General features: G+C 36.8%; 2 protein-coding genes across 2 annotated transcripts; both read right to left on the bottom strand.

Annotated features, from left to right (window-relative positions):
• Positions 1-1,426: 1,426 nt before the first annotated feature.
• Positions 1,427-8,996, bottom strand: LOC128367637 (up-regulator of cell proliferation-like). The gene is made up of 2 exons (XM_053328283.1): positions 8,975-8,996; positions 1,427-6,105 (listed from the first exon to the last, which is right to left on the bottom strand). The coding sequence occupies exons 1-2, from the start codon at positions 8,994-8,996 to the stop codon at positions 1,427-1,429; spliced, it is 4,701 nt and encodes a 1,566-aa protein (XP_053184258.1).
• Positions 8,997-10,138: 1,142 nt separating this feature from the next.
• Positions 10,139-16,296, bottom strand: LOC128367723 (serine/threonine-protein kinase Nek1-like). The gene is made up of 10 exons (XM_053328379.1): positions 16,180-16,296; positions 15,983-16,079; positions 15,762-15,859; positions 15,420-15,503; positions 15,265-15,332; positions 15,069-15,155; positions 11,277-11,331; positions 10,874-11,086; positions 10,719-10,791; positions 10,139-10,230 (listed from the first exon to the last, which is right to left on the bottom strand). Exons 1-10 carry the CDS (start codon positions 16,294-16,296, stop codon positions 10,139-10,141), a joined length of 984 nt encoding a protein of 327 aa, XP_053184354.1.
• Between the last annotated feature and the right edge of the window lie 10,330 nt (positions 16,297-26,626).

Consider the following 26,626-nt stretch of genomic DNA (forward strand, 5'->3'; position numbering starts at 1 on the left):
TCCTATTAGAAATGAAACTAAAAATATTAAAGAATAGTGATGACATGTTAGAAAACATCTGTTCACATGGTCTTTGCACTTCATCATCATCATCATCATTATATTTGCCACGTGTCATTATCGACATATTTGTGTTGCAAGATGAATAAAACAAATAACTTTGTACTCATTAAAAGGTAAAAAAAAAAAAACAGAAAACGAAAACAGGAAAAACAATAATAATGTTTTTAAAAATATAACAAAATAGTTTTCTGGTGTTTAACTTGACTTGTTCAACACATCATCATCTGTTAAAAATAATGAAAGTTACACATTAAAACATGAAAGGATGTCTCAGTATTTGTTGATGAATCAAAAAGTAATTTATATCAACATGAACACATTTGAACTGATGACAATTTACTCTGCAAGAAAACATGAATAACTTCTTCATTGTAGCATGTTATGATCTGTAAGAAATGTTAAAGAATAAAACTATAATGTAAATAATAATATATGTAATGTAATAATATAAATGTAAAAAGTAGTAAAATGTAATAAAACAGCATCTCATTACATGGCCTTTGAATTACATACTGTAGGCCTTCATCATCATCATCACATTTTTATTTAAAATAATAAAATAAACAATAAAACATGGTAAATATTTAAAAGTGTGAGTAATAGTTTCTGTGCTTTCTTCTTTGTTTCATGTTCAACTTCTAAACAGCAGAACCAAAAGTCAGTTGTATCAATATTTGTTATTCATTGACTGATAGTAACCATTAGAAAGTTAACTGTACAATGAATGAAACATGATGACATCTTCATCATCATAATTATTTTAAACACTTCATAAAACAGCAACAGAAAACCCCCAAATATGGTCAATTATGACCCCTTTTTGTTGTGGTTTTTGTAGTACATCATTTTAGTTATCATCATCAGCATCATAATTCTGCAGTTTTCATGCACTTAATCATATATTAAAACTTGAAAAAACTAAAAATTCATATGATCACAACCAAAAAATAAAGATGAAAGTGTGACAAAACATCTATTTGTTTTACGTGATCTTTGTTGTTCATTTTAATTGTGAACATCATTATCATGCAGACCAGTCATTATGCATGAGAGAAGGAAACAAAACATCTGTAAAAAAAGACAATAAAAACAAAATAATAAAAGTTAAAGAAATAGTATATAAAATATTTAACAATCTAACTATTTCCAGCTTTTCAACTTCCCAGAAACTTATTCAACTCATCATTTGTTATTCATCATGTTCACAGTATTCACTGTCAGCAGCTGGTTTAGTCTGTATTTGAGTTTAAAAAGTTGAACTAGATTTTGAATTTGACTGATTAAATCTTTTCACAGAATTTTTGTTTGTTTTTTGTCTTGAATGTTCCAAATTTGGTTTTGTTTAAAGATATTTTTGCCTTGTTCACTTTATGTTGAAGGCATCTTTTAACCCCTTCAGTGCTTGTTCCTTTGTGATTTTCTTCCAGGCCTCTGGAACATCAGCTGGTTTGGCCTTGTATTGTTGAGCAAATCTGTCATTGTATCGTACCAGTACATACTTCCAGTAGTCAGATGCCTCTATGCTGGGATCTGGTTGAATGAGCCAGTCTGGATAGTATGTGTAATACTCTTTGTAAGGATGCCACTCTCCATTAGTATCTGAGTTTCTGAATTTAATCTCACTTTGCACAATAGTTGTACACACTGTTTCAACCAGCTTCTGAGTGTCAATATTCCTGTGTCTACCAAGACCTTGTGGTCGATGCACGGCTGCATGATGCTTATCATGTCCTTTTCCTCCAGCCTCACAGGGAACTTTACAAAATGGACATTGCTTTCCACAACCAAACACTCGCTTGAAAAGCTCATCCTGTGGTTTGATTGGAAGTTTGTTTACTGTCTCAGTGATGTTTTCAGACTTTGAGAATTCCTCCTGAAGCTGTTCTTTCAAGTCTTTTATTGACTTTTTGAGGTTGTTGATAAATGGATGACATGTGCTTTGGATTTGAAACAGGGTGGTTTTTTCATCTTCCACTGAAATTAAGATGTCTTTAATCAAATACTTCCGCATGTTGCTGATGAGCTTTCTGATGCTTTCATTGTTGTCTGGCAGTTGAACACCACTTGGTCCATTCGTGGCCTCCTCTAATGCTGCTGTGATTTTATCAGCTATGACTTGAAGGTTCTTGTTCTTCAGGTTGAACAAAGTTTTGTCCTTTGACATTTGTTGCTGGATTTGCTGAAATATCCAATCCTTAACATATATTTCATAATTACAAATGTACTTGACAAATTTTTCAAAGTCATCATTTTTCAGTAACTCTTCCTGAATGTTGTACTGGAAAAAGGAGCGGGAGCTGTACTCTGCTGAATGGCAGCTTGTTAAAATTTCATCCACAATGTCTATTCCCAAAGATCTATTGATGTACTCTTCCACAGCAGGTTTGATGCAAGACTGGACAAAATTATTTGCTTTGCGTTGACAATGATCTCTATCTTTGTATAAATCAAGAAAATCTGTCAAGTATTGAGACTTCATCTTCTCCAACTGAATTCGAGGATCTTTATCTGACAAGTATTTTCGGTGCATTTTGAGGAATTCCCTTGAGGCAATGCCACAAATGTGAAGTTTCAGGTCAATCACAAACTTTGCATTTGTTTTGTGATTCTTGTAGTTTTGATCAAGGGACTGATCTATTTTCTCAAGAAGATCTCTTGTAAAAGAGTCTTGGTAATCTGTTTTTGTCTTTGTTTTATCATGCACAAATCGTGTGCAAGACTCAATGACTGTGTCAGCAAAGTTCTGCAGATCCCCAAGACCCCAAACCAGAGATCCAAACTTCTTCAAGAAGGAGTCCATATGTTCACGTCTGGTTTTAAATGGACCCTTCCCAAACTCCTTTAGGTCTCTAATGTTTTGAAATTCCTCGTTAACATTCCGGTTTGAGAAATTGCTTCTCAACTGCTCAAGGACACTAGCTGCGATATCTCGCTCTTTCAGGCCAGACACGTTTTTAGTGGCTTCAGTCCACATCTTTTCAAACTCATGTGTCAGCTGTTGATCCGACAGCTGTGACCCTTTACAAGCTCTCAGAAGCTTCATGACTTTGTCTTCAATCCTGGCTCTGTATTTGCTCAGAATGTCTTGTGCCTGTTTTGAACTTATTTTTAGCACAAGGATATAATCAAATTTATTGTTTGCTGAATGTGTGATTTCCTTGGCAAGATTACTGATACTGTTGAAAAAGTCAGTTTTGTATTTTTCTATCAGGTTTACATTCTGGTCTTTCTTTTTGTAGTAAGTAGTAAGTTTCTCCGTCATTTGTCTTTTTTCCGATTTGATTTTATCTGATGCCTCTGACTTTTTTGATTTAACCAGTGTGCTCCAAACTTGTACATCAGATTCGCTGTCACAATTTAAGATTTCCAACTCTGCTTTTGTTTGCCAGGAGAGGATTTCTTTTCTGAACTCCCATTCCCATTGACTGAACTCTTTGCAAAGGTTGTCGTAGGCACGAGCCACAAGAGTGTTTCTGAAACTAAAGATGAAGTTCTCATATTTCACAGCTTTCCAGAGACTTCTCATCCATTCTAGAAACTCTGGGATCTTTGAGGCTTGATTGCACTGGTTTGTTTTTGCTGTCTCTAAAAGATTTTTCTTTAACTCTGCTACAGCTTCACTGTAACCTGTGTTCACTGGTGCCATCGGAGGGGTTCCATGCCAGAGTCCTGGGATGTTCCAGTTGTTTCTGTCCATGTCATAGTCCAGCACATCTGTGAATGCTTTAATAGAAGGCTTCTTTTCCATGTCAGCAGCAATTTGTGTCATTTCATTGAGCTGGTCCAAGAGATGCTTTCTTTCTGTTATGGTCTTTGCATGAGCTGAAACTCCAGAAACATTTTGGTGCACAAAATGACAAATTGGCTTTTTACCAATTTCCTTCATTCTCAGGAAAGCATGAGCAGCAATTTGCAGGACATCTTTCATTTCTGTTGAGTTCTCCATGGCAACATTGATAATGGTGATATCACTTAAACCAATAACAAATGTTGCCATCTGATTGTCATGCACATAACTTTCCTCTAGTTCTGCCAGATCAGGAGACTTTAGACCCTCTGTGTCGATGAGAACTATAAAATCATAGTTCAACTCACGTTTCATATCCTCTCCAACTTTGAGGAAGAGCATATAAGCTCCTCTTGTGCATCTGCCGCTGCTGACAGGAAACTGCACACCAAACATGGTGTTGAGGAGTGTTGACTTCCCTGTACTTTGAACACCCAGCACAGTCAGTACTAACAGTCTGCTCTGTTCTCCAACCTTCTTGTGAAGCTCCATCAGCACATCTGTCACCCATCTCTCTGGGATGTTGGAAGCATCTCCATCCAAGATCTCTAAAGGATATCCATCCAACAGCATTTCAGCAGCCAAACCAGGAAGACGAGATATTTCATCAGCAGTGTTTTTTGAGCCTTTAACTGAGAACTCATAGATGAGTCCCATCTCTCTCATGTAATGCTCTACTCCTAAAGAACTGTCCAGCAAATCTTTGTCTAACTTTTCAATGAGTTTGATGTCTTTTTTTTCGCAATGCTCCTTGAATTTGTTCCGTAGATCAGACAGTTTGCTCCGTGAATGTGTATCAAGCTTAAGCTTCATCCACTTGAGAAAAAAATCTCTTTTCTCCTTCTCTCTTGTGGATAAGGATTCAATGAAACTTGTCATGGCTTTGGATGGTTTGTATTTGTTTTGCTCCTTCCTGATTTTTAGTTTTTCTTCCTCTAACTGTGACTTATATTCTTCCAGTCCTATACCACCAGATTTCTTCAATCTACACTCCTCTTTCTGTAACTGTGATAATCTTTTCCAGTTATCTCCCTGCAATGGAAGTTGTTGTTTCTTGTAGTCCGGTATCGTCCTCACCCCAATTCCTTTCATAATCTCCTCAGCTGCTTTTTTCTGTTCGTCACTTGTGGTTTCATCCACAGATAGACCAAGCTCAGCAGCTTTTCCAACCATATTGATAGTGTTCAGTGTGGCTTTTACATCTGGCAGTGAGGTCTTAATGGCTGCACAAAGTTTCTTTGAAAACTCTGCAATATTTACACCTGAGTCTTTGGTTTTCACATTGCTTTTTGGTAGCTCTAATTCTTTCAGTGTTTTCTTGACAGACATCATGTCCTCTCTAGAGTTGTCCTCCTTGCGATTAACAATCAAGAAAAGTTTGGATTTCACATTTTGAAGAGAAGTCAGAATCTTGTGCTCATTTTCTTCAACTTTGTCCAGGAACACAAAGGTAGAAGTTGACACGTGAAACAGAAAATTGAATTGTGCCTGTGACTCACAAATGTCTCCTCTCAAATTGGCAAAGGCAACTGGTCCTGGAAATATGTCAAGATTTTCTTTGCCACAGGGAAGGAACCAGCAAACCTCGACCAAACCATTTGCAATTCTTCTTTGAAGTCTTCCTCCTTCCATATCTCTGTGTATGAAGATGTTGTGATTCTGTTGGCCACGACTGAGAACATGATTCAAAACCTGTGACTTGGAGAGACTACAGTTTTTCAGCCTGACAAAGGTAAAGAATGGTATATTTGCTTTGACAATGTTGTTTTCAACAAATCCTCTTGATTCAGACAAATCATGTGGACGCCACTCTTTGACGATGTCTCTCAGAGCCCACAGCATCAGAGTAGACTGACTGTTATTGACATGAGGCAACAGCAGTGGGACAGAAAACTGGCACATTGACATCTTGAGAGCCATTTCCTGTTGCAAGAAGCTGTCAGCACAATGGAAGAGTGCAACTATGAGGTCAAGAGGGTTAACCTTGTTGTCTGCAGAGTTATCTGCAGTGGGCTGGTCAAAGTCAAACAGGTCACTGTTTTCTTCCCCATCTTCATCATTGCTTGATACTTGTGTAAAGTTTCTGCATTCTGCATTTATTTGAAAGAGTTTCCTGAGAAAGCACCATGGTATATTCTTCAGTGATTCAACAGTTTCATCATAAATATTGTTTTTGTTGATTTCCAAGAGAGAGCGAAGAGTGAGCTTGTTGGGATAAAATCTCTCCAGTCCAAGTTTGGAGAGAATGTTGAAAACTATGAAAGAGAAAAATAGATAACTTTAAAAGTCAATAACCCCATACGACTGTTTATTGAAATGTGTGTGTGTTTGTGTCTGTGTGTGTCTCCCAGTATTGTGTTTTGTCCCCACTAATATTATGGGGACTCACTTCCCTTTATGAGCACAAAAAGCAAGTCCCCTTTACTTGTGTGTGTGTGTGTGTGTGTGTGTGTGTGTGTCTATGTGGTTGTGTGTTTAAATTTAGTTTATTAGGATCCCCATTAGCTTCCCAGGGTGCGACCATATACATAAAATTGCACAACACATAACATTACCACATAATAAAGACAGTGACAAGTGTGTATGTTTATCACTACTGTGGCGTAAAAATGTGCAGATGCGATGCATTTGGCCATACCAGACTGAAGCAGCTGTTTACAAGTAGGGATTACAAGTTCTGTTGTTCTGCTGTTTACAAGTTCTTTGATGGGACAACGGTTTCCATCAATTAGACTGCCAAAATGCCATATATAGGATCAATGCATATCCGATGAGAATTACAAAGGGTGTGGGGGATAGGGCACTTATTGGACTGTTGATTATGATATGCAGCTTCACCGATCAGCTGCTTCTGTTTACTGTTGTTGAGAGTGGTGTTATGTCCTGGGTTTTTGTGCTTTAACTGATACCCTACATTATGGATGAAACTGAATCACCATTTAAAAAACGGCCTCAGGTCAGGCACAGACAGCCGTTGTCAGCTTCCTGTGATAAAATAAAGTAAAACAATTCTACTAGGGCTGTCAAACGATTAATTTTTAAAATCGCGATTAATCGCAGAATTCCCATAGTTAATCGCGATTAATCGCATTTTTAATTGCATGTTTAACCCTTAAACAGGCAGCGTGCACCAGGAGATAGAGTCTTTAACATCATGTTGAAGCTTGTGGTAGGTCTATACTTTGATAGAGTTTATAAAAATCAGTTAAGAAACTAGTATGTGTGATATTAATGACCAGATTGTATCACTTTTCTATGTTAAATAACACTTGTAAGTGTTTTTTATCATTATCACCATTTTATACCTTAATAAGGGCAACGCATCCTGGTGGAGATACAATTCATAAAATACAAAATACTGTAACAAACTGGGCATGTTACTGTTTTGTGTTATAAAATTTGAGAGTTTAAGCCAGTTTCTGTTCTGTTCAGTTAAAGTGCTGTTTTTCCCGAGTCGAGTGTCTGTGAACGCGTCTTGAGAGTGAGACTTGCAGCATGCAGGTGTGTTGTTGTTGTTAGCCTCTGAGAAGAAGACGGCAGCACGTGTGTGGCGAAGGAGCTACTACATTAGGTTTGGTTGTTTTGGTGTTGGCTACGGCCCACAGTAGCCTGTGTAATAAAAAGGAATAAAGAGCCAGCTAAACCGGCTAACGTCTCGGTGTTTATTGGGGGACGTTACAATATATTAAAAATATGAGTGGAAATATTTTACTTACTTACACTTCAAAGCATAGCGCTACAGCTAGAGGAGCCGTCTACGGGGGAGTAGAAGGGACAAAAAGGCTTGCAACATTAAAATGCGATTAAAAAATATTAACGCGTTATGGATTGCATTAATGTAATCGCGATTAACGCGCTAACGCTGACAGCCCCAAAATTCTACCTATTAAAATTATCGAGTGTCCATCAGTCTTTTTAACAAACGGTAACTCTAAATAAAATTTAATTTAAAATTAAAATTTTACATTGAATGTAAATTGAATTGTTTTATTGTTTTGTGGGCTAATACACCTCATAATTTTATCTGGAACTTCCTCTTAGGTTATTATGAGTTTCGCCAACTCTGCTTGGCTTGTTTTAGTAGCTACCAATTTTTTTATTGTTTTTTTTATACTGTCTTGCTGCTGTCTTGGTGAGGTTTCCCTTGTAAAAGATAAATAAAATAAAAAGCTACTAGTTTCTTTTTAAAAAAAAAACATAGCTCTCTGGAGGACTAAAGAAAGAGTACTAGCATATATTTAGGATTATAATGACACAATCATAAACTTGCCATTTAAAAAAGTTAAATCATAAAACGTAGGCTAGCCTAGTCATAATAATTATACCCTAGGCTTTGGGTCCGTGCATCTTTTGCTCATTTGATTTTTTTTCAGGAACAAATATTGAAAAACAAAAAGTGAGTGATTATTTGGTTTTCATTTTAAAATACAAAAGATTAAATTGAAATACGAACGGTTTATCTTTTTGCGATTTAAATAATGTGTAGGTTAAAGTCTTTCTATAATATGATGGCTGCATTAGAAAAGAGCAGCAATGGTTAGTGGCAGGGTGGAATATAATCTTGTTCAGCAGAACAATTTGCTGCTTTCTCAACTGTTTCCACCTTGTTTTACCTTCAATCCTAGGAAGCGGTTTCTATGAAAAGGTAGATGGTGCAGCTTATGACTTGGCCTGAAAGTCAGAAGATTTTTTTTGTCATTTGTGTTTACAGTATCTTTCCCCTCATCACATGCAATTGTGCAAATAATAGGAGACACTGACTAGGGATGTAACGATACGTCAGTCCACATGTCTCATTTTGTGATGTCCGAAGTGCTGAGCCAACACAAGAGAATTAAGGCAATATCTGCATCCAGTCTGACATTTCCAGTAAAACTTAAAAACCTACAAATATCATTTTAATTTTGGAAAGAGATAGATGACTATGTATTTTAATGAGGCTTTGCTCCTCTCTCACCGCGAACTGGCTGTAAATTATTGATACTATATTTTAATGATTCTTGCGAGTGGAGCAGATTCCATCAGTACTGAATTCAATACCATGTCTCAATACAACAAAGATGACTTATTCTGACTTTAGTCCCCCCCAGATTGACTGTGTTGTTGATAATGCTGCAGACTCACTGAGAAAAACTCTGAACTCCATCGCCCCTCTAAAAAAGAGGGTCAATAAACAACAGAGAACAGCTCCATGGTACAATTCCCAAACTAGACAATTAAAGCAAACTTCACGAAAATTAGAAAGACTATGGCGTTCTACTAAATTAGAAGAATCTTACTTAACCTGGCAAAACAGTCTTAAAGCATATAAGAAGGCCCTCCATAATGCCAGAGTCGCCTACTACTCATCACTAATAGAGGAGAATAAAAACAGTCCAAGGTTTCTTTTCAGTACTTTGGCTAAACTGACAAAGAGCCACAATACTACTGATCCATGTATTCCTTTAACTCTCAGTAGTGATGAATTCACAATTTTCTTTAATGATAAAATTGTAACCATTAGGGACAAAATCAATCACCTCCTGCCCTCAATAAACTCTGATTTATCTTCTAACACAGGATACCTAGAAATCGCTGTTAAACCTGATACTTTAGACTTTTTCTCTCCAGTCGACCTTACATAATTAACTTCAATGATTACTTCATCCAAACCATCAACCTGTCTCTTAGACCCGATTCCAACTAGGCTGCTCAAGGAAGTATTCCCCTCAGTTAGCAATTCCTTGTTAGATATGATTAATCTGTCTTTGGTGACAGGTTATGTACCACAGTCCTTTAAGGTAGCTGAAATTAAACCTCTTCTTAAAAAGCCTACTCTTGATTCAGAGGTTCTAGCCAACTATAGGCTGATATCTAACCTTCCCTTTCTCTCTAAGATCCTTGAGAAAACAGTTGCTAATCAGCTGTGTGACTTTCTACATAGTAACAGTTTATTTGAGGATTTTCAGTCTGGATTTAGAGCTCATCATAGCACTGAGACTGCACTGGTAAAAGTTACAAATGACCTTTTAACCTCATCAGACAATGGACTTCTCTCTGTCCTCATCCTGTTAGACCTTAGTGCTGCCTTTGACACTATTGATCATCAAATCCTGTTGCAGAGACTTGAACATTTAATTGGCATTAAAGAAACAGCATTGAAATGGTTTAAATCATATTTATCTGATAGATTTCAGTTTGTAAATGTTAATGATAAATCATCCATGCAAACAAAAGTTAGACATGGTGTTCCTCAAGGCTCAGTGCTTGGACCAATGTCCAAGCACACAAAGGAACACACACGTACAGTCACTCACTAGCGCACACTCTTGCTTGCTCGATCCAGATTCCAGGAGATTGTAGCTCATAACAATATGCAGGAGATTCACGCATGTATTCAACTGCGAAACCAAAATTAACCCACACCGGAGATTTAAAGGAAGTCGGTGCTTCTTCAAACTTTTCTATCTGAACTCCTCCGCTAGTGCTGGCCATGCCTCTTTGTTTTCTTTTTTCCACTTCTGTGTGTGAGCTGCACTTTGAACCCGGCTCTAGTTAGAGTGTGAGAGAGGGTGAGTGGGTGGAGGCACAACAGTGATTTGACATTAACTCGCGGGGAGGGCTTGTCACCTGCCTGGACAGGCTCACACACACACACACACACACACACACACACACACACACACACACACACACACACACACACACACACACACACAGGGGCCCGTAAAGTATCAATCATACCGTTGCTTTTTTTTTTGTCTTTCACTCCCCACATGTACTATTCACAGTAAACCAGAAACATAAATAGAAACCAGAACCTTGTTCTTTGCATAAATTGTGTATTCATATACACATATCTGTTTATAGAGATAAATAGTTTGCTTACCTGGTGACCCCTGCACCACACGTTCTTCAGGCTGCTTATGAAGAAAGTCATGGTCAAATTCCTGAGCAATGTTCTGGAATGAGAAGAGAACAAGTGTTTTGTAATTGAATGCAGTCCGCTTTATGTTAGTTCAGACTGTATCAAAGACAACTAACAGTGCTTTCCACCTGTGTTGTGAGGAACCTCTTTATCCTAAAGGAAAGGAAAGGTTCCTCCAGTATGCTACTGACTGAGGGTCTCTCTGTTGGGTCACATTTCAACAGCTGTGCCAAGAGAGAACGCAGTTCTTGGGAGTAGTGAGAAGATATGGGAGGGTATGAGCCACTGAGGATCTTCCGATGTACGTTCTCCAAACTGCCAGCCACAAACTGCAAGATAATACATTTAGTACACAGTTATAACCACCAGGAAAAAATGAGGAAAGATGACCCTTTCTAGTTTGACAACCATTAGACATACAGAGAAGAGATTTAAATATGTGAGAGAGAGCATTGCAATGCTGTGTAAGATACATTAAATGTACATGAATTAGGAAACGGCTCACAACAGAATACTTACTGCATGCTGCAGAGTGCACATTTCATACAGGACACAGCCTAGAGCCCAAATGTCACTGCAGAAAGAGGGAAAGTCAGAGGAGAAAGGAGACAGACAGGTTTGGATCAGTTCTGAGGGTAGCTTTGTATTTATTCAATCATTTCAGTCACTTAAAGCTGGAGAAAAAACGACTTAATTGCAAAAAGTATACAAACTGAACATTAAGATTTAGAATTTTAGGTTAATTGAAAACACTCCCAATATATTTTACACACATATTATACTTTATTTGTTATTGAACAATAAAGTCTTGGGGCCCTATTTTAACGATTGCAATAGTGCATGGTCTGAAGTGGTATGGCACAAGTGAATTTATGCCACATGCTGTAGTATATACTGTAGTGCCGCGCACTTATACTGTCATGCAGAGGCGGTCCTGGCTAGTTTTGCGCCCTGGGCGGACCGACTATCGGCGCCCCTCCCTACAAATCCTTCATAACACAAAAAATAAGATAAATAAATTAAATATAGTATGTAAACACCAAAGTAAATTACACACATCCATCATCATACAAATGAATAAAATAAAAGAAATAAATGAAAATACTAATAATCAGCCTAACGTAATCTGACAGGCTTTCACCCTTTTTATAACTGGCATTAAAATGTTTTGTGGGTGATTAGATTGCTATCAGGGAGTGCTTGACCACATGAACGTGCAGGTGTAAAGTTACTTATTTATTTATTGCATTTTCACATAACCCAATAATTTACATGTAGCTATAACGGGTCTGTTTTAAATTTTATAAATGTATTACTATTTATTTGGAAGCAGCAGTTTGTGTTGTGTGGCCTGGGATCATAATCATCACAGGTCAGTCTAGCCCCCGCCCCCCTCCCCCCTTGCTTTTCCTCTGAGAGTGAGACTCACTCACAACCTGCTCACAGCCTCTGCAGTCGCAAGTTGATCCCCCGCCCCCTCCCCTTTGCCTTTTCTTCTGACACACACAACCTGTATACATGACTGTCAGCAGCAAGTTGATGTGATAGTAGGGGCGCCTCATCGCCCACTGCACCAACTTCATGTGGAAATGAGCAGTATTAGTCTAGAAAACTGGCAATGTTTTTTTTGAGGGCGCGCTTTTTTTTTTTTTTTTTTTTTTTTTTTTTTTTGAGAGCGCTCGTGCGCCCCCAAGTAGATTGCGCCCTGGGCGGTTGCCCACATTGCCCATAGCAAAAACCGCAACTGACGTCATGATGATGTTAGTGACGTATAGGCGGAGTAATACAATGTTTTATGGCTAGTTCCCGGTCTAGTGGAGTGCGTGTAATGCAGGTTACAAATGTGTGTAATAAAGTAACACTCTCGGAGTTAAAGACAAGCCTATGGATATCCGTTATGTATGTCGAGTCATCCGGTCATGAAGAACTATAACACGTTCAAATCCACTTTTGCCAATTTAACAGTGGAAAAATGGTTGATGCACTAGGTGCATAGTTCAAATGGGTTTACTTAAGTCTCTTAATTCATCATGTGTTTTGGGTGTAACGTGGTAAACCAATCAGAGTGTCATTTCCCATTCCCTTTAAAAGTCAGGTGCGCTTGACACTAGAGTGGATTTATATTAAAACTGAGCATTTGCCCAGAAATGCATTTCAAGAATAAAATATGAGTTTGAGCAGCTAACCCAATGTGTCATCAGTCCTGCTGCTGTCTGATGCTGCCGGGACTTAATGAACTGAAGGAGAAACTTTCCATACAGTATAAACAGCTGTTGATAACAGACTCTGTAAGAATCACTCACATTCATTCACAGATCAGTACAGATTGTTTAACCAAAGATGTTCAAATGCTTTTCTTGTTGATAAAATCACTAAGTGGCAGCAGAGTATCTTACCTCCAGAAGCAGAAGAGGTTCTGAGACCGATTTTCAATAAAAACACCAACAATTTCGGGTGAATAGCTCCAAGAGTGGTGAGCAAAGTCTTGAAACTTTTTCATGATCCTCTGGCTAACAGTTCCACTCGTTCAAAGACAATAACAGACACTGGTCAGTAATAATAACAGTGAGACTGGGGTCTGTTTACAGCAGCATGTTAAGCATTTGTAAGCAGTTATAAAAGACCCGTTTGTGGTTTTTATTGTTCATAATATAGAAACTGCATTTTGTGTAGTACACGTGCTGCTGAAAAAGGACATCTGCTGCCAGGCAACAGTTTTCATGTTGCACTATACCTCATTGTTGTTAATCTTCTTGAGCACCCTTCATTGTGAGGCAGGTGTTATAAAAGTTTACTGTCAATTTGAAAAAGACAGAAAACACTTGTACAGGTCTGAGAAATAAGACCCGTTTGTGAAAGGTCATCATTTTTTATTTTTTGGTTAATAAATAATCCAACTCATTGAATTGCATAGCATTATTCCTTTGCATCGTCATATCACATCAAATCTCATCGAATATTGTGTTGGATCAAATCGTGTTGAATTGCACTCCGTCATGATTTGGGGATGAATTGTATCGCATCGGTAGTTGCTGCTTATGTATCTTTAATGCATCGGATCATTGATAGTGTATCGAGATATGTATCGTATTGGCCACAGAGACCAGAGATGCACAACCCTACCCTGTATCATCTCAAGAATATGCCTTAAATGTCATTCAAGTAGGGATGTAAGAAAATATATATCGATACACTTAAATATTGCAATATTTTATTTGACTATACCGTATGGATATTCAACGGCACTGTATCGATTTTTTTTTTTATTAACAATAAACATGCAAATATTCACGGCGTTTGTTAATTTTTGTGTTGCAATTAAACCTCCGGCTGCTAGCTGGCAGCAGTCATTATGTCCTTCGCGCCAAAGGAACAATGAAATCCCGCGAGAGTGCCAGTCTGTGGCAAACTGCATGCTAACCGCTAACTTAGTACAGTTCACCGGCGATGGCTGAGGACGAGAGGCTACAGCCAGCTCCAGCAGCTTTTTTTTACCATGCGGTGTGTAAACTCTGCAACGCCAGAGTCAAGTACTCGGGCAATACTACAAATTAGTAGTAAGTATTTGAGACGGGAGCGTACCTATGTTCTCCGGGTCCTATGTTCCCCGATCGCGGCTAACTCGGTTGTTAGCTTAGCGGCTAACTCCGCTGTTAGCTAGGCTGCTAATTAGGCTGCTAGGTCGGCGGCTAACTCATCTGCTAACTCGGCGGCTAACTCAGCTAACGGGCTAACTGTAGACGGGATCATCCCTATGTCCCCCGTTCACATACAAAGCGGGGAACATAGGACCCCGGGAACATAGGGATGAGCCCTTTGAGACTTTTACTGAAAGGCAGATATTAATTTTTCAGCCTGCACATAAAGAGCAGATGTTGCAGTAACTTTGCATTTTCTTTTTCAACTTCAGAAATTTGAACCTGCTTATTACAGTTAAGGGATAACCTTTTAACAGAGTCAAGGAATCTGTTAACTTATTTTTTTCATTTGTTTATCCAAAACTCCTGCTTAGTCTTACAATTAAATTCTTTCAAAGAAACTCAAAATATCATTGTTCCTACAGTATCGCAATATATTGTATCGTTGCGCCTGTATCGTGATACGTATAGTATCGCCAGATTCTTGCCAATACACACCCCTACTGTTTTAATCATGTTAACCCCTCATACAATTGTTAGGACTGTCTGCAGCAGCCCTGTCCAAGGGTCCGGGGACCCCAGTTTGAGAACCAAGGTACTAGATTATTATTAAATGTTAATTTAGCCCATAAATGAGATAAGCACAGTGTGTTCAAGGGTATCTGGTTAATACCTTTTGTGGTCATATGGTTCACTTTTCCAGATCTCTGGTGACAGGTAAAGTGGTGTTCCTGCGCATGTTGTTGCCAGTTCTTCAGTGCTGGAAATAAAATGAGAATAGAAAGCAGACTGCATCATGATTTACTATTTCCATTTTAATCTTGGCTTTACAGAGATCTACAGATCCATTCAGATTTCATTTTACATACCTGTTCAGCACCCTTGCAACTCCAAAGTCCCCAAGCTGTGCAGTCCCATCTTTTGTCAAAAATATGTTCTGCAGACATGAAAATACTGTAATTAGGTCATAAAATACAAAATGCAGCATCACTGATGCAAGATCATGTAGTACATGAAGTAATACCTGTGGTTTGATGTCCCTGTGGAGGATGTTGCTATCATGGATGTGTTTTAGTGCCAGACAAATCTGCACAAACCAGTCCAGGATCTAAGAAAGGCAGAGGAACGTAAAGACACATTTAAAGTATCAACTAGAACTATACACATTATTTGTAATTATATATACATATAATTACAGTATAAATGGCATAAGTATATAGTATAAATACATGCTAAATATGTATACAGCAAAGTGAAATAAAAAAGTTACATGATGAATTGTATCCACATGTTGAACAGTTTCATCCTAAAGATTAACAGTAATATCTTAAACATTCACCATTATCTTGAAGAGTTAATAGCTTACTTGCTCTTCTGAGAAACATTTTTCTTTCTGAGATTTTATCTTCTTGTAGAGGTCTCCACCCCCACAGTAGTCCATCACAATACACAGACATTTTCTTTCTGAAAGATTATTTTAATAAAGTATAAGTAACATGCATGCAAACGTGTGCATCAGGATATCTTTGCAGTCGATGATCTCTGTGATTCTTTGAGGTTACAGCTAAGATGGTGGATCATTGATACCTTCAAAAGATTCCTTATACTTGACAATGTTGGGATGACTCATCTTGGAAAGGACTTCAACTTCTTGTTGAGCTTTCTGCCTCTCTTCAATTGATAACTGTCAAAGTGAAAGAGACATATAATGTGAAACAGCAAGGTAGTAAAGAAGAGCTCAAATGAACACTGAAATAGTGTAATATTATGCATTTGGTGCTTACTCTAGATGTGTCAATCTTCTTGATGACATATTGTTGTCCATTCTCTTTGGATAAGACAAGGACAGCTGTTCCAAATCCACCTTCCCCAATTTTCTTCACCTGCTTGTATTTGTCCATGTTAGTGGAAATATTGTCACCATGCTGGTTCTGCAGAGAGACAGACAGCTGATTACAGACAAATACACTGAATTTAACTACAGTAAAGTTACAAATGATAACAAGCTCTGAGTTACATATTTAACGTTGTACTAATCAATGATTCTGTTTTAACAGTGAACTAGTGCAGTGCACATGCAACATTTTTTGCGTGTTTTACTATATTGTTGGTTTGATGTGTTTGAATGCTTATTGTTACAATTACACAGCAAAAGCTCGCAGTCGGAATTGTTGTTTGTTTATTCAAAGTCTAAAGACAGTCCAAAGTAGCAAGGGCTATTGTGTTTTCAGTTTCATCCATTTTTTGAGGGTCTGAAGTAGGGATGAACATTTAAATACATTTTCTTGATCGATCATCAGGAAAATTAACGATCAGTTATGGATTAATCATTATTTTTTATCTTAAAAATGTGGGATGCTTGTAAAAGCAGCTGAGCCCGAAGCTCCGAGCCAAACCTCTTCACATATCATTCAATACAGCGCTCTTAAACACAATTGAGCCTCTTTTAGAAACACTTCCAAAAAACAATCAAATGTAATAACAAACCTGAATATTACACCGGACTGACAGTTTTTGCCAAAATATAACATTAAAGGACTCCAAAATGCACCCAGACTAACCAGAGATAGTGTTACTTCACTACTTTTGCTTATTTAACTAGAGCCTCATAAAACAGCAAGAGTGACTCACCTAAAGGCTACAGTGGTGACTGTCCACTGCTAACCAGGCCTGGACTGGGACAAAAATTCAGCCCTGGACTTTTTGGTCCAGACCGGCCCACTACAATCCAGCGCAGATATTTTGCCATCTGGCGTTAATGTACATTTAAACACACAAGCCCTTAATAACACTAGTATACTGAACAATATCCCTTATATCCTGGAGACTTGAATAGGCTTGAATTAGTTTTAACTGTAAAATGTTAAACTGGTGAACAAGCAATAAACCGTAAACACTGACTGAATAAAATATGTAAATCATCATAGACTACATATGTGTTATGTTGTTAGATCAATGTCCTTCATGAACAAATTGGACTATGGGCACAAAGAAAGGTGCATGTTGACACTTAAAACATTTTAACTCTGGAGACCTGATTTGGGGGAATGTCATTATAGGTAGAAATGATCAAAAAATGTGAAAATAGCAATATGCTCAAACCACATCACATTGCAACATGTGAGTTGTAAGCTTGCCAGATTTGCAATTATGTGTGGCATCCTTTGATGAAAATAGTGGTTAATAAAAGCAACTAATCAATGAATCAGGATAGTATATGAATATGATTATTTTCCAATACTTTAGATAACTAGATTTAGGCCTAGTTGTAACACACCACACTATGCAGAGTTTATTTATTATGTCAAGTAAAGTTCATAGACCGTTAAGTAACCGTTCTGAACATTTATTGAGTGTTTATCTACACCATGCTGGCAGGATCACACCTGCTGAAGACTGTATCACCACTTCCACATGGTGGAGATTCTTCCTCAACCTGCTGCTGCACCACCATGACAGCGGAAGCCTCACTCTGACACACCTGCTGCTGAGAGGAACCACTGCTGCTAGTCACGTATTTCTGAGAGATCAGGCTGCTGGCTCTGTTGGCCACAGCAGCAAACATTTCTGACAGTTTATTGCTCTTAGCAGCGTCGGTCGCGAGAGTTTTTTTTCCCCTCCGTTTTTCAGCCCCTGCCATTGTAATTGTCGTAATTGGGGGGTTAGGGTTGAAACTCTCTAGTTTAGTGTAAATTTTGATTTACTGTTTTGTGTATTTTGTTATTTCAACATTAAAGGTAATCCCCTCCTGTACTTTTAATGATTACATTAAAGTGATCAATATATCAAATGATATACACTGCCTGGCCAAAGAAAACGTCTCCACCGGAAAAAAATAGGTGTCACACTCTAATTTTTCGTTGGACTGCCTTTAGCTTTGATTACAGCACACATTCACTGTGGCATTGTTTCGATAAGATAAGCTTCTGCAATGTCACAAGATTTATTTCCGTCCAGTGTTGCATTAATTTTCACCAAGATCTTGTATTGATGATGGGAGTCAAACCACTGCGCAAAGCTTTCTCCAGCACATCCCAAAAATGTAGACAGTCCATGTGTTAAAATGATGTCTCGTGCTCCCTGAACCACTCTTTCACAATTTGAGCCTGATGAATCCTGCCTGGTTTTGGTTGGTTTAGTGACCGAGGTGAAGTTGGTTTGATATTGGATATTCGGATATTCGACACCTCCCAAGCCATGTGACCTAGTGACTCCAAATTATGGGGTCATAATCCACAATGCAGGTTAAAAAATAGAGTGTGCATACAATGGGTGTAAAAAAAGGTGTGTGTGGTTGGTACTACGTAGGAGAACTATTCTGCATTGGTTTGGAGTCACTAGGTCACATGGCTTGGGAGGTATTGGGGAAAAAAAGACACAGTTCCTTATTTTGAATATCTGTCGAATATCCGAATATCCAATCAATCAAACCAACTTCACCTCGGTGGTTCAGTGTAAGAAAGCAACATCTTTTTATTATGGCTGTGATGATGATCTCTGTATAAAAGAGCTGTATGGATCACCTCTGGTGGAGCTGAGTCCTCAGTGTGTGCTGCTCACACAGAGACAGTGAACCAGGTGAAAACTGGAGGTGACAACTACGCTCGTTTTGTTACTGTCAGTACAATAAAACCTACTAGTTTAAAAAACCAAGAAGATTTGATTATCGCTTACAAATGAAAATCCTCTCCGTGTCACCGCAATGGTCTGATGGAGTTTTTATAATAACTATTTCTCAAGCCTATAAGGTGCTAAAATAAAACACAAATGATTTCTGAACATTTATCCCTGCGACCCCCACGGTGGTTATTCAGACCTCAGTATGTCCTATTATTGCCTGTAAAATATTCCATTTAAATTAAAAAAAGAGCAGCAATGGGTGAAATATAACGTTGTTCAGCAGAGGAACAATTTTCCGTTTTCTCAGCTGTTTCCACCTTGTTTTACCTTAAATCCTAGGAAGCGACCGTAAAAGGGTTTCTATGATAAATAAGATGGTGAGATTTTTTGCTTTAATCTTGTGTCCAATTTCACTAAGCGTAATTCTCCATTCTTCTTCATAAAATGTGTACCTGTAAATTCATTGAAATGAATCAGTGATATAAATCTACAGAATCTGCATTTTTAATTACTCTGTTATAGGATTTATACAACAATAGCTAACTATTCCATTATTTTTCTGAAAACTCAACAAGTCTGTGACAATTCTGTCATCCAGGTCATGTTATATCTAGAGATGTTATGTCTTTAATTAAGCCATCGACAACAGCAGAACCTTTTTGCAAAAGAGCAAAATAATTTTGTTTATGACTTACCGGACATCAGGATACAGAAGGCTAAAGCGTCTCTGTTCACTTGAATTTCTGCTTTAGGTCTGATAGCTGTAAAGAACTCGCCTGCTTTTATGATGTGATGATGCCACACCTCTTGATAGATGATGACCTGTTTGATTCGCCGCTTATTCCAGGGCTTTGCTAGTGTAAAGGAGTTATGGCATGGTGGGCGTGCCATGTTTTCCAGTCAGCTCTGGTATATTTGAATGGTGAAAGGTCAATGAACAGGTCTATCGCTTCTTGTTCTCCTGGCCAAAACTTATCATTTTCCTCCACATCAGTTTCAAGCAAATGTGTTTTTCAACTGCAAGAGTCACCATCAACTTCCTCAGGTCTTTGCTGCTTTGAAAAATGTTGTTTTTGTTATCAGATTATTGAAGTCGTTTGGAATGAAGGAGGTAAAGTCTAAAGAGGGAAAATAATGTAAACATATTTCCTTTAACTGTCAACCTAAACAGTGAATGAATTACAATATGGTGTTTCATTTATGGAAGAGGATTAGGGCCACATGTGAAAAATGTATTTGAGCTCTGACTTTAAATTCAAAACTATACAACCTGTGTTAATTTCATTTTCATTTCAATTGAAACTGTTGTATAATCAGTTTTAGAGCCCTGACATGAGTCTCTATAATTCATCACTCCAATAAACCTGCTTAAGTGTGAACAACAAGAAATTGTAGAATAATGAGCCATAGGGATTGTATAGTTTATACATTTAGATTATGTATGACTCTTACATATATTTTAATGATTAAATTACTTTATATAATGTAAAAGATCTTAGTCATATTATCACCAGACTCCACAGTTCACTTCACCTCTCCAATGTGATTTGATGAAAGTGGTACATTTTCACGTTTCTTAAATCAACAGTCAGTTGCCCATATGGACACTGAAAGAGGTTTCAGCACTCTAAATTAGTCCTGTCATATCTTTATGTTTTTGTATATTTTTTTCTCTTGTCTCATGTTGGCATGTGCTAACTATTGTAGTTTCCCATTTGGGGATCAATAAAGTATATTTATCTATTATTCAAGTTATCTTACAAATTTACAGTCGTCTTAGTGTTTCCATGTTGAGCTGTGGTAGAAGTATAGTGACAAAAAGAGGGACTTTGGTACTAAAATGACCAACATTGAAGCATTGAAGATTTGATAGACTTGATTTGACTCATTTGGATGGCAGAAACTTAATATTCACTTCAGATCAACTTTTAAATAAATAAATAAAGACAATACAAGTCTTCTGAAAGTTCCTGAGCAGTTATATTCTGCGGTAAATGATCAAGATGATCGTGAAAAAAGAAGTTGCTCCTGCCGTTGCACTTGTGATTTATCAACTTGTGAAATTTTTTGACGAAATCTTCCTAGTGTGCCACAATTAAACTTAGCTGAAACTAATACAGTATTTTTGTTTTGTAAAATTTAATGAGTGGAAGAGGAGTAAAACTTTACCTGAACTGATTATGAAACACTGACTAGTATGTGCTTTAACCCTCATAAAATAATATCAGTATTTTGAAATATTAAATTAATGCCAACAACTGCTCTGAGCCAGGAGGTTGGCTAAAATGGCAAAGAGGACAGTGGAATCAATTATATTGGTGTTTGTTTATAATCAGTTTTGAGGTTACGCAGGATGAGAGATCACATATATCCTACTGCATATGAAGAACGTGTTTTACTGGATGTAGTAGCAGGCTGATGCTGCTTGTCAAAAACACACTAAATCATCTTTCGGGTCATTAGACTTTACAATAAGAGCCTTGTTGGGATAACAGAGTATATTGTTCATTTTATAGTTGTGTGATTTTGTATGTGCATTTTATCATGTAGGCTTTTTTATGTGTTATCTGTTTTATAATCAGCTTGAGCTGATAAAAGGATATGAAAACTGAACATTTCCATTATTTTATGGATCTTTAATCTTGAATATTGCTGAATCAGTGACACCAATAAACATAAACTTTTTGATCTTCCAGTAAGTAGATTTATTTATTTATTGTTTTTCCTATCAGAGTAATTGAAGCGGTTTATAATGAAGGGGGTAAAGGGTTAAAAGGCAAGCTAGTGTAAAAACATTTCCTTAAGCTGTAGAGCTAAACAGTGAATTAATTAGAGAGAATTAGGGCCACATGTGAAAAAGTTCTGAGGACATTTTTGGCATGTGTTGGTATGGGTGTCAGAGCGTCGTGTGTATGTGTGCATTGAAAAATGAATGTGTATGTGTGAATGTGTGTACGTAAATGTGTGTATGTGCAGATACAAATAGAGAATTTATATGGTCTTACAGGCCTGCATTTATAACATTATGTCTAAGTCTTGCTCGCTCTCACACACACACAACCACTTTCACTCATGCATCCACTTAAACACACACATGCACAGGACGTCAAACTTAATAGAATATGATATATAACACTTATAAAACTTTAAATGTGCTGTATATTTACCTCATACATTCTTGAGCTTTGAAGGTGTGTGTGTGTGTGTGTGTGAGAGAAAGAGAGAGATTTAGACAAAATGCTATTTAGACCTGCAAGTCACTATAAATCCTCTATTTGTATCTGCACATACACACATTTACGTACAAACACACACTCACATTTATCTTTCAATACACACATAAATCACACACTCTGACACCCATACCAAAACATCCAGGTAATTTTGGATGCAGCCACATTTTTCACTGGTCTGCTGGGCTTCATAATACAGGATGAGCAGGACTGGGGAATACTCCCATTGGTAAAATACAGTTAAATGATGTTATCTGGTGAGAAAAAAAAACACTTTGAAGCCCTGTCTCCCAAATGACAACCCAGAACACAGGAATGCAATTTTAATGGGGACATTTTTTTGTCCCTAACGATTCCAGAGGGAGAATCAGTGTTGTTGTTAATTGACATATCCCAGACTGTGATAATTCCCCCCAAAATAATTCACTTTGCTTTTAGTTTTTTTTGTTTGTTTGTTTTTGTTTTTTTTCATTTTAAAAAATGGCATTTAAAGGGTTAAAATCCTGAAACTAAATTAATATTTGATATTTATTATCAGGACTGATGTTGGTTAAAAAATAATAAATTGAATGTAGAAAATAATATTAATTTATAATAGTTTTATGGCAGTGCTTTTACACAGACATTTGTGTCCCTAATAAACTCAAAGGAACATTTTTTAAGTGTTAAAGTCAGAATTCTCACTTGTGACCCTAATCCTTTTCTGTATTACTTTAGTTGCATTCTGAATTAGAATCTAACCTGTCAAAACAGATTCAAATCAAAATGCAGGTTTTTTATGAAGTCTTGTTCATTTGTATTTCAATTGAAACTGTTGCATGATCCCTAGGGTCCCTATATGGAACCCTATAATTCAGCACTCCAATAATCCTGTTAAGGTGAGGAACAAGACAAAGTTTCACGGAGCCTGAGGGATTGTATAGTTTATACATCTAGATAGTTTATGATTTAGATATGTGCTGACTATCAATGATTAACATTTCTGAAATATTGAACTTAAATCTGCTCTCATTAATATTTTATGGACTAAATGGACTATGGTTTTGTGTGATTAGAAAGCTGTAACTTGTATTATTATTAGCCGACTCTGCAGTTCACTTCAGATCTATAAAGTGATTCATGACAATTCTGAGATAAGCTGATAAAGTCATATATTTAACAGTCATACTGTTCAAACTTTAACCCTGCAACTCACCATGTCAAAGCAATAAGGAATTAAATAATCAAGATTGTGAAAGTGCAATGTTTTAATAAAGTCTGAACTCACAGTACTTCCTAGATTCAATCACTTCAGTGTGCACGTCCAACACATTTTTACACAACGTATAAACTACAATTGTAGCTGTTTAATTTTCTAAAACAGAAATCCATGATTGAAAAGTAGCAGAAAGGTGAAAAAATCTAATATTACACATTGAGCATCTATATAATTTTCATCAGTGTGCTGCTCTTTGGTCATGTTATGTTACATGAATCACAAAACATTACAGGAAAGACTTAATTATACTATAATACTGCATAAAACATAATTTGATCTATCTGCCATTTGACTTTATTGACATAATATGAATGTATGTTAAACAGTTACTTGATTATAATCAAGTCATGTTACATGAATCACAAAACATTACATTGCAATCTAGGAAAAAACAAGAACATGCATATCAAGGATATGTATGCATATTTCTTAGCAAAAATGAATTTTAATTTCAGTTTTACTCTAAAAATGTTTAGATGCAAATGTTATGTTAGAAATGTTATGTTAAATACAGTATATCCACATAATATGGTTTATATTGTATGCTCTGTAATTAACATAATGTCCAGAAGAAACAACAATCCCCCTCCATTCACGTTTATACTGAGCTATACAGCTCATTATTAAGGGACAACACGTACATGTGGGTTGGTGATGGTCTTCTAAAATCCAAAATGTGTTGACTATAACAGCAAAATCAAAATATGGTTCATGAAAGAGTGCAGAAAGGCCTGGTTAACTACAACCTCTTCTGTATTAGTATACCACAAAAAGATCAAACCTGAAACTACAACAGAATAATTGGATCGTTCAGACTCTGGAATTACCTTTTTTGATTTCAAACTAAAGCAAGCCCAGTTACACAGCTTATGGTACCATTTTGTAGACTTGCTTTTTGAAGATACTGTAAATCCACAAGGAAGGTTTATGTCAGTACTTTATTAAAACAACCTAGTTTATAAAACCCTCTTAATAAAAACATCCAGTGTGCTGAATGAAAAATGACTTCCTTATGTTAATTTTATCCACAACAGCATATAGGCTAATATCCATCCTTGCTAATAGTTAATGGGGGAAATAACATCATGAAAGAAAAATCTTTATAATAAATGAAGAAATTCTTTCTTTTGTTGATCAGCCAAACAGTTCACAGATTTTTAACTAGATGGTGAATCAGAAAACAAAATATAACAGAGTGACACGCTTGAGTTTATCTGTAATCTGTCTCCCCTTACATCCTTACATTTACAGGTGACTATTTTTATTAAGATTTGCTTCTATGAAAAAGCCAGGCCAAGCCAGGTAAATGAATGTGTATTTGTGTTTTAAATGAGTGAAATCTGTGTCTGTATGTATTGCACATTCAAACCTTACTGCCATTCCATAACAGCTAAATATAGGATTCATTTAATCTAGTAGTAATAATGACTTCAGAAATTCAAGACAAACTTTTAAAAAATGCATTACCCTTTACACTTTTATATTTAAGTACTATGGTATTTAATTGACTAAAACTAAAAAACAATGTAGATGACTAAATGATGACTAAAACTAAGTGACATTTTAGATGAAAGACTTAACTAAATCAAAATTTGCTGTCAAAATGACAGCAGCAGACATAACTGTGTGGTGGGGAAAATGTACCTTGGTGAGAAGAAATGGAGCAGACAAAATGTTTTTAAGATTCTTTAATAAGTTCAGAAGCAACACAGAATAACACTCTTGCAAGGGTGAGTCAAAACTGACTGACAAAGGGAAAGTTGGATACAGTTTGTATTTATCTCTGAAAGTGGTATATGTTACCTGGCCTGACAGAGGAGGTCAGTGAGAAAACAAAAATAGAAAAAGAAGTATGTCTTGCAAATTAAGTAAGATGTGTCTGAAATGCGATGAGCAAATATGTGGATAATATTACTAGAAAATAACCTTTCTGTGGTTTCCATAAGTGGGTGTAAATGTGCTATGTACTCAGTGGTGCAGGGTCAAAAGTGTACATGTAGGAGCATAGGCAAATCACTGAGAGCAAAACCAACAACCCAAGAACACAACAAACTCACCAGCATGCATTTTAAATGTAAAGCAGTATGTTAAATGTTAAAATGTTGAGTTAATTTGTTGTTGGTGTTTTGAAAATCAGATGTCAAATCAAAACTCAAATGCAAACGCAAATCTATCTATCTGTCTAATCTAATTTATTACTGTTACCGTTGCATGTACTAATTTATGGTGGTGGTAATAAACATATCAGTTGGCAGTTTATGTCAGCCTGGGCAAAATAAAAAAGCAGTTGAACCTCTGATGAAGGTTGTATAGTTTTTTAAAAACTGTTTAGAGAGATGATGATTGTCTTTATCATTTTGAGAGTGCATTAGTGGTGATGTTGGCTTGTATTTTCTCTAGAGGGGTTTCTGATTTTTTGTTTAGGTCATTGTTCTAAATGGAGAAGAAAACATTTTTGAAACACCTCTGTCAACATTGTAACAGTCATAAATGATTTATTGCAGGGCTGTTAAATTAGACTGCTTTATCCTTTACCTGGGTGGGTTAATGACAGCAGTATTTTCTCACCTGAAAGAGCACACAATTTAACAGGAAGTATAGATGTTTGTGGGGGGAGGCAAAGACAGTAAAGGGAAACAAGTGGAGAGAGCAGACGTATAGTTAAATGGGAAACTGGAATATCAAATAAGTAATTCAATTATTTTCAATGGAGATGGACACATGAAGACTGCATGTGTAATACAGCACAATATATGCAAAATGGAGCCTTGTTATAGATACTGTATTAAACAGTGTGGTGAGACAGGACTGACTGGATATCCTCTGACATGCAGAGTCAAATTATTGCCATTTGAAATTGTATATACATGTATTTCAAGCACACAAGTCACTTGTACTTACGGTGGCTTTACTTACAACTTGTTGTAAATAATTTATCGGTAAATATTTGTTTATTTTAGGGTTGCTTAGCACATTAAACAATTTGTTATGGATCGTTTATATTACATCGCATCAGGAAGGTCTGTGTGTTAGAACAACAGAAACTAATTAAATTCCAGAGACTTTTTACAACATATTTCAACAGTTCTGCTTTATTAGGACCATAAATTCACACACATC

This window comes from Scomber japonicus, chromosome 1 (assembly GCF_027409825.1).
Source record: "Scomber japonicus isolate fScoJap1 chromosome 1, fScoJap1.pri, whole genome shotgun sequence".
NCBI classification, from domain to species: Eukaryota; Metazoa; Chordata; class Actinopteri; order Scombriformes; family Scombridae; genus Scomber; species Scomber japonicus.